The 9,684-nt window shown below is 36.8% G+C and overlaps 1 protein-coding gene across 2 annotated transcripts; it reads left to right on the top strand.

The window, feature by feature from the left end:
• The first annotated feature begins 576 nt into the window (after window positions 1-576).
• Window positions 577-9,684, top strand: LOC113781608 (2-oxoglutarate-Fe(II) type oxidoreductase hxnY-like). Of its 2 annotated transcripts, none has more exons than XM_027327568.1 (11): window positions 577-759; window positions 1,371-1,563; window positions 6,197-6,262; window positions 6,501-6,552; window positions 6,954-7,075; window positions 7,434-7,534; window positions 7,631-7,689; window positions 7,794-7,850; window positions 7,955-8,000; window positions 8,415-8,475; window positions 9,304-9,684. In XM_027327568.1, the coding sequence occupies exons 1-11, from the start codon at window positions 676-678 to the stop codon at window positions 9,417-9,419; spliced, it is 957 nt and encodes a 318-aa protein (XP_027183369.1). In that variant the 5' UTR covers window positions 577-675; the 3' UTR covers window positions 9,420-9,684. The 2 variants fall into 2 exon arrangements, with proteins under 2 accessions (XP_027183369.1, XP_027183370.1); XM_027327569.1 differs by having other exon boundaries at window positions 8,415-8,494; window positions 9,304-9,683.

Genomic DNA, 9,684 nt, shown 5'->3' on the forward strand with positions numbered 1-9,684 from the left:
ATTAGAGATATTGAAACCGTTAAACCATAATCTAACTACTTGGCATAAGAAGTAGCCAATATCGTACCCACACAAAAAATTACTAAACCTAAAGGCAAACTAGGAATTACCACTATTAGACCTCAAGAAAGCAATAGAATTGTTAATTCTAACTCATAAGTATATTTAGGGTTTTGGATCGTTACTTGCGTTCTAAATTTTTTGACATAGTTTTGTATATTTAATATTTCTTATATATATTAATATATTTTGACGTATAACTCATAAGTATAAGTGTTAGTATTGTATATTTAGATATATAATTATATATACCAAAATATGAATATATTATATACAATTATATATATAGATACAGATTAAAGGGTTGGACTTATATCAGGTTTTAAAAAATTAGACTCATCGATCTTTTTCTTGGGCCGAGTGAGTTGAATTTGGAATAAGCCGACCCATGTACAGTCCTGTTTAAAACCAAAGAGCAAGGGAGGGAAAGTGTGAGTTTTGTCTTGTTAGATGAGTCAGCTGATATTAGAGTCACAGACGTGTACGAGGTGAAGCATTCGAGTTTTATCTTGTTAGATGAGTCAGCTGATATTAGAGTCACAGACTTGCACAAGGTGAAGCATTCTAACCAGAAAGAACAGGGCAGAAACAGAGGATATAATTATCCTATTAATAATGATGGCGAATTCTGCTCTTCAACTACCGATCATCGACCTCAGCTGCTCCGACCGCATCTCCACCGCTCAGTCCATTCGTCAGGTCATTGATTCTTCTTCAAACACCTTCTAAAATCCTCTTTACTACTCACCCTATCCCGGCATAGTTCTTGAAATTCCAATGAATTCTTGATTTTCTGGGTCATAATGAAAATCACATTGTAATCAGGCCTTTAATCGGTACATTTGCCCCAGAAGCATGTGAAAACAGTTGAGAAAGTTAAAGAGTAAGCATGTGAAAACAGTTGAGAAAGTTAAAAGAGTTTTCTGCGAAATTTAAGAAGCGATGAGGCACAAACCTTATAGGATGAGCTATGCTATAAAAATCAAAATTTCCTGTTTAACTGATGAATTTGGAAGGGTCTTTTTCCTTGAGTTTGTTCGCAATGAAAAAAGTTAGGATTTAGAGCAAAAATTGGTTACTAATGCAGAAACCTTAAGAAAGTCTCCCAAGACACTAAATTTGCTGTTAAAGACTAATTTTGCATGAATAAATTGGAATATACGGGAATTAAATTCCACCCATCTTGATTCTCATGTTTACTTCGTCGTCTCTACGCAAAAGAAGTGAATTCTATGTGGTAGAATTATAGTAATATCAATAATATTTTCGTTTGAATTAATCAAACAATAAGTGGTTCATTTATAACTTAGGCATGCATGGAATATGGTTTCTTTTACTTAATCAATCATGGAGTTGAAGAAGAGCTGTTAAAGAGGGTGTTCGAAGAAAGCAGAAAATTTTTCGTGCTCCCCTCTGAAGAGAGAATGAAAGTGGTTCGAAAGGACCATCGAGGTTATACACCGCTCTATGCTGAGAAACTTGACCCATCTTCCATATCCAAAGGTTTGTTCGCTAAATATAACTTCTTAATATCATTGTGTTTCTTTTCTGCTAGAGTTTTTTGATGCTCTGAACTGGGCTAAAAGATATTACTCAACTTTGCTAGCTAGTTATGTTATTTTGCTTGTCTAACTGGGATATTTATCGGCCTTGATAGTGGAAGCATATTTAGTCAGTTTTGTCCAATGTGCAATGTTTCCTCCTAATTGTTAATAGTCAGAATCTGCTCTCAGATTCTTGTTGATGCCAGCATTTGTTTAGATTGGGCTGATTTTAATGCTGCGGCTGGGTTTGGGATTACTTGGCCTCTCTCTCTCTCTCTCCTGGTTGGCTGATAAATTGTAACATTTTGAGCATCGATTTTGTTGTGGACATGGATGGGAATTCCCATGTTTATCTTTGTTTACAACAGCTATAGTTTTGTCATTGGTGTGAAGAAAAAATGCTTGGTTTGTTAAAGACACTTCTCTGAGTTGAATTTGGTGCAAGAATTTCTCAAACAAATTCTGCAGAGCGAATGTATATTTCTTAATGAAACCGTAGGAGGTTTTATTGAACTTTGTTCATATCCAACTTTCGTTTGTGGACTAATAATTAGATGGTTAATGTGATGGCCCCACCTCCCCCTAGGGCGTATCAAAGGGTTCGGCGGACCGCCTGCCCAACTCTCGCTAGAATTCACTCACTCGTATTTCACGCATACATCCATAGACAATAAGTAACATCGCAATTCAACCTTATAATATACATCGATGCACAAATCAAGATACAAAGCTTCTATACACCCGAAATACTTCAAAATGTATATAATCCAAGTACAAATCATCTTAAGCGAGTGATAGCGCGAGTACAAGTCAAAATTCAAAACAGCTAGACTACGTTAGTTTGTACACGTCTCACGCCTCGCTCGTACCCCCTGTAAGAAAAACAAATGGAGTGGAATGAGCTAAAAATCCAGTGAGATTCCAAATAGCAAGTTGACTAATATTTAAAAGTACAAGTATCAACATAGCAAAAGATAGCGAGCATAACAAGTTCATAAAAGTGAACAATAACACTTCAAGTAACAAATCTCAAAATGAACGAGTGTAGAGTGCTTTTGTTGTTCAAAAGAAACAATAAGCCAATAAGCAATAATCATTTCCAAGTATAACGATACGGATGGCTCTCAGGAGCCAAGTTCACATTGCTTCACCAGAGCTTGATCAAATATTAGTTGATACTCCGTCAACTTTCAAGTAAAGTAACCAATCCAGTAGTACTTCGCTTAACTCCAATCCGTCTACCATTCAACCCCCTTACCGGGTCCGAACACCAACTAAACACTGGTGGTAATACTCTAGTATACCGATTAGTCGAGAAGATAACACTCCACTCGACATCACTAACTACCCATGGTTCGTTATCTAATCGACCAAACCCTTGCCGGCTCGACTCGATTAACTAGTCAGTGGGGTTTGGGTTCCCAAAAATTCGATGAGATAACATCTCCAATCAACTGAATCAAGATAAAAGTACGGAGACGGGAATGAGAGGTACCTCCCACTCGGATTGAGTGTGGTACATACTGCCGCTCAATACTTACAAGTCACGCACAAGTATATCAAGTCAATTGTAATAATAACGAGTACACATCACATTAGGGCAAGTGCGATAAAATACACCCTTGCCCGATTATACCAATCACATATCATTCGATCACATTGGTCAAGTATTGAAAACAAGTGTCCAGTTCAATCAGGTATTTGGAAGCACTCACCAAATGTCTAGTGCCTCTCAAAAGTCACGTTCAGGTCCAACTCCTTGGTTGGAGTCCAAATCTGCGATAAAATATCATTTGCGAATGTAAAACGCTCTAGAGTTCGAAACATAGAAGTTTCGCTTCAAGAAAATCAAATAAATACAATTCGCTTAAGTAGTATTCACGATACTTATCAAATTTCGAAAAATTCATGCTCACTCTTACACCTTTGAAACTTTGAAACAATTACACTTGAAATACCATTTGAGTCGAAGAAATGGAGAAAACGTATTTCTATGAGTCGTAAATTTCATTTTTCCAAGGGTACAAGGTTGGCCAAATTCTAACTTATATATTTCGATAAAAGAAAATGCAAATATCCTAGATGGTTCAAGTGGTATTCGCTCTTAAGCCTTACTTGTGTCGCAAGTATATCTACATAGCTCTCGAGCGTAAATTTGGGCAGCATGCCCTTTGTATTACCTATTTTTCAGCCATTTATGGCATCATTCTTTCCTCAATCAACCCCACAGTTACACACAAAATAATCTCATTTCAATAGCCGTTCAATAGGCTCAAAGTCATACAAGTACAAAATCAAGCTAAGGACATGTGCGGAAATGAAGTTTAACACAAGACAGATTTGACGTTGTTTTACGTAACGGACACAATCACAGCTACGCTTATCGGATTGAGGTACAATTTATACCGTTTCGAAGCTAAGCCAGAGAGCTACAACTTTGATGAAGACCACCTAGTCCAGTTCGTAGTATATCTAGGTCAAAATTTGAAATTACTGAACCAGAATCGCACAAACAGGTCAGTTAAACGCGCTATGTTTAAATAACAATAACTCAGGTTACCGAAGTCCAATCGAGGTGATTCCAGGGGCGTTGGAAAGCTAAGACATAGCACTACAATTTTCGTGTTTTGGCTAAATGCTAATTCAGTACGCATCAGGGTGAACAGGGGCGGTCAAATTGGTGAAATGTCAAAACTGTCCCTAAAGTTCTACCTATGGCAGTCAGGGGTATTTTTATCTTTTCACATGCTACTGTACTCGGATTGAGTTGAAATTTTGTAGGAAACTATAAAACATCATTATCTACAACTTTCATGTTTTATGCTAAGCCTAATTCGGCCTCTATCATAAGCAAACAGAAACGGGCAGAACTGAAAACAAGATTTCCTGAAATCTGGACTTTGGGGTTTAAAAGGGAAATCTCTTCATTTCTTGCTTAAATCACTACCACAACCTCTTATACAAGTTTACATACATCATAAACCATCCATACAACAAGTATGAGAAGGAAATCATTCAAACCCTAACTCAAGTGCATCACCCCAATCATCCAAATTCTTTTGATTTAAGCATCATAATCACAAATACAAGTTACTAAACAACTCCAACATGATTAAGGGAAAAAGAAAAGAGTGGTCAGACCATTTTACCTCAAAACTAGAGCTTGCTAGTGTTCTCATTCACTTCCCCTTGAAATTTTTACTTTCCTAAGCTTCCCAAACTTCCAATTTACAAGTTAATCGGTTTAGAATCTTATTTTTTTTCACTCAAATGGTGCAAATTAAGATGAAATGAAGTTGTTTTTCTCTTGTTCACACTCTCTCTCTTGTTCACGGCTAGGAGGAGGAAAATGAGGGCAATTTGTGTGTTTTTTGATGATAAATATGGAGGAAAATTGGTTGGTCAATACTTAAGGGATGGTTGCCACTTGTCGCAACCAAAATCCATTTCAAAATTTTTTTTTTCCTTACATTTTTTGGTCAAATATTTCGGCTAAGAGGGCTAAGGATGAGGGAGATATTTTGCACCAATATCAATGATATTTTATGGTGAGGAAGGTGTTGGTCAAGTGATGTGTCCAATCGGTAGTGAACGATACCCGTCGGTTCGAGCCGATTTTTCTTAAATCGCGTATATTAGGGTTTTAATTTATAATTCACTAACTTATTATTATTATTTCTAATCACACATTATTTTCTCATCTAAAAGTCACTCTTACTCACTAAATTTAGTACACACTCTGCACCGATTACTCACATTACGGAAAGACGTAAAAATCCTAATTTATTGTAACGATGAAGGTAAAAAGGGAACCCTTGTTTTTATGATTATTTGTAACTATTGGGGTAGTGAATGTATATTAAAGTCATTGTAAAGTAATAAATTTGAATAAATTTCAAATTAAAGGGAATTTTAAGAAAAATATAAAGAATTTTACGGGTCCTCACACTCTCTCCCCCTTAAAAGAATTTCGTTATCGAAATTCATACATGCACTTCGAAATAACGTAGGGTATTTTCCTCGAAATTCGGAGTGTTAGTCTGTACACATTCCACGCCATTTGTTTTCCTTGCAGGGGTACGAACGAGGCGTGAGATGTGTACAGACTAGCGTAGTCTAGTTGTTTTGACTTTTGTAATTGTACTCGCACTAGTCGCTCAATTAGGGTTGAATGTACTGAGAACTTAAATCTTTTGATGTATTTGGGACTATATGGATGGTTGAGATAGAAATGAACGTATTCGTATGTTCCAAACTTGGGAACTATATTTCGTTTATTATTGAGATTGCATCTTATTTTATTTGATGTGAGTGAGTGAGTCCTGGCGAAAGTTGGGCAGGCGGTCCCCTAAACCCTAGGGTACGCCCAGGGGAAGGTGGGGCCGTCACAGTTAGACACTTGGGATCAGTATATTGGACATCAGTGTTAATTATGCTGAACCTGATAGCGCACTCTTTTTTTTCACATGTCTAGGGAGTTGACAATCTTGTGAGTCGGGCAACTACAATGCTTTCTTCTCTTCTATTGACTTGTTTAACCACAGGGAGTGCATAGGAGAGCTCTCTTTGACCATTTTCATTTGTTGGAGTAGGTGACTCAAAAGAAAGCTTCTATATTGGTCCTTTGGAAGATATGAAAAATCAATGGCCTCCAGCAGGTACTTCTGTATATCAGATAACATATTTGACCTTATCTAGAAATATTCTGCATTTCTCCAAAATGTGATCACTTTTTGGTATGAATCATAAAGTGGCAGGTTTCATTCTTTTGCAACACTCAACTTGTATATTAGGGTTCCTTTTTTAAATAATTTTAACTTTCTTTGTGCGTAAATTCTATGTTTTTGGGAAATGTCATACTAGTAATTTTATTCCTATTGTGTTGGTGACTTCCAGAACTGCTACCACTTTGGAGATCTACGATGGAGGAATACCATAAAAGTGTCTTGTAAGTATCATCTGAGGTGTGCATTCAGGGGTTAATGGTCAAGATTTGATGTTTATTTGCGTCATTGTTTCTGGGATTTAATATAGATGCATTTAGGTTAATGTTTATTAACTCATTCGGCTAGAGTTTGAGCATCAGTATATTCACTGTAAGTTGTTTGGTAAATTGTTTGCTGAATCTTTTGACGTAATGAACCACTTTTATCAATACTTTTATTAAGTATTGGTAGGGCTCAGGAGGCTTCAACAATACAAAATTTTTGGTTTGAGTCACACAACAGATTGTTTTAGCATAATTGTATTAATGCTGGTGATTTCCTATTCCTTTCCTTATTAATCAGACATTATTTAAGAAATGTCTATGCTGGAAAACTTGAGGTTGATTTTTGTTGCACTTACCAGAAATGCTGGAAAAAGACTGATTTCTTTAGTTGCTCTGGCACTAAACTTGGATGAAGATTTCTTTACGAAGGTTGGGGCTCTTGATCCACCGAATGGTTTCCTCCGTCTTTTACACTATCCAGGTCTAGTATAAACTTTTGTCATTTTTGTCTATTGACACACTTTTACCTTTGGAGTTTGACTATAACAGCTCTCGCAAACTGGTGCCTTTTATCTTGACTCAGTGGCTAAAAAGAAAATTTCTCATGTCGCTGAGAAATAATTCAAATGTTGCACTGAACTGATTATAAATCGGAATTCATCATAAACTAAGCAATCCCTTTTCCAGCCAATTGTTTGTCCAGCAAGATGGAACAAATAATTCCCAGTGAATAAATTGGTTTCACAATAATTTTGAGTAACTAGGGATTCAATTACATGATTCAGATAGTGGCAGGAAAATTATTCATTGATAGAATTCTTTGGCTTTACCAATTGCAGCTGAATTAGGAGTTGCTGATCAACAAATATACGGTGCTTCTGCTCATTCAGATTATGGAATGATTACTCTTCTAGCGGCAGAGGATGTTGGTGGTCTTCAGGCATGTTTTCATAGAGTAGCTTTAGTTATGAAGGACACTTGACCGTTGAGGCAGGCTTGTATATCTCAATGGTAGCCATCTTATCTATGTTGACAGATTTCCAGGGAAAAGTTTGAGCAAAATCAGGTCTGGGAAGATGTTCATCATGTCAATGGGTTGGTTTCTGATTGCTTATGATATCTGCTTTCCACAGACTTGCATCCTTGAAAGTACATCTGTTTCAAAACTTAGCTTCTTCTGGCAAATTTTTGCTTTTCAGGGCTTTCATAGTTAACATTGCAGACATGATGGAGAGGTGGACAAATTGTTTGTTCAGGTAGTATCATATTTGGTTGCATTCAAAACAAATTTCATGTCGCTTAGAAGGATTGCAATTTACTGGTTTGTGTATGTGGTATTCTATCTTCTCGTTCTTTGTAGATCAACATTGCACAGAGTGCTGCCTACAGGAGGGGAACGCTACTCGGTAATGATATGTTGCTCATAATGTACTTCTTTTCTGTCCCAGACTAGTCTATGCCCATTCATTCTCTAATAAATTTCATTACTTTTACCACCGCCTATGGTTATATGTTGCTTGAATAGGCTGTCATCAATCAGGCTGCAAAATATTCTTTTCCCCCCAGGATTACTTGTCAGTTTGGTCCATATTAACACGCAGACCGAAACATGTATATGATCTGGAGGTGAATGTGTTGTCCAATTTTTTTATGCTTACTGCCATGAAATGGGTCTTTGTCATGTGGTATTCTGAGCAGATAGACGTAATTGTGGATGGACACCCTATATAATATATGCTCTGAATTTGTTGTCCATGCTATTATGGGAAAACTAAATCGTCACACTGCAGAAGCTAACAATTTTCCTTTGCCAAATCCAGGCAGCTTTCTTTTTAGACGGAAACCCAGATTGCATGGTAGAATGCTTAAAGAGTTGCTGCAGTGAGTCCCGTCCTCCTAGGTACGGAAATACATGTTGCACTGAAATACATGTTGTACTGAATGTGATTGTAAAGCTTTCTGCATTATGGTCCCTGCTATCTCCATTTGCCTTGTTCCTTGAACTGTTAGCAGTCCACTAGTTGCAGTAATACATACTTGTGGAACTCGTCCATTAATAAGTTTCAAGCGTGGTCTCAAATAGATAGCTTTACTTGATACTACTTTACAAACAGTTTCAAAATTTTGGTACCTTATGGTCAAAGAAACATATTTATTGGGCTTAGTTCACATAGGTGAAAAGCATGCCAGGCATTAAACTTTTAGTATTATCTCAAAGCTTTGCTGGAGATACTGGCTTGTATCATGCATCCTTTGGTGAATGCTGTTCTAGGTCAAGCCTGTCTTCAGACTTCAGAGCAATAATAATATTAAACCTGGATAAGGTAAAGCTAGCTTGACCGAACAAAACAATACTTTTCTCTAGGTCATAGTACGAGCTGGCCAAAGTAAAGACGAGTCAAATTTGATAGAAATGTGAAAAAGCCAGGTGAAATGTAACACGGTAGAGTGTTGACCTTAGCTTTTATTGATACATTTATTTTGTTCTTTTGGTGTTGATGTGGGGTATCTATCCTTATTTAACTATGCAAGAAAATAAAATAGCTTTTTGTTTCTTGACCTCATCATCAGTAAAATTTAAAAAGTTCTTAGTTTATTAAGCCCAGTTAGGAGTTTGCTTTTCCCTTTCCCATTTTTTTTTTTTTATTCTCAACAGTTGCTATCAGATGCAAAGATTATGATGATGATACTGGCTTGCTGATTCGACAGGTATCCTCCAATCCGCATCGGAGACTATCTACAGCAACGCTTTAGGATTACTTATGGTTGATGTGGTGAGGTCGAAGACAGCGAATGGCAAAGTATGCGGAAGAAACCTTTTGTAGAAAATGCCAAAGTCCAGAGGAGGCCTACCGCTTCAACTTCCATATTAATCTGATACTCCAGCTGGGAAATGCTTTGTACTGTCAATTCAATTGCTACCAGAATCTTGCTTAAAATTTTAGAGATGGAAACATTCCAAAAGACAAAATGTAAGTAAGTTACCCTGATGATGGCCTAACAATTTGCTTGGCTCAAATGGGTTCCCATGAACCAAATTGAGGGAGAAAAGATATCCATCATAGTATCTAATTTTAAAAACATTGGGCC

The sequence above is a fragment of the Coffea eugenioides genome, chromosome 8, assembly GCF_003713205.1.
Source record: "Coffea eugenioides isolate CCC68of chromosome 8, Ceug_1.0, whole genome shotgun sequence".
In the NCBI taxonomy this organism is placed as follows: Eukaryota; Viridiplantae; Streptophyta; class Magnoliopsida; order Gentianales; family Rubiaceae; genus Coffea; species Coffea eugenioides.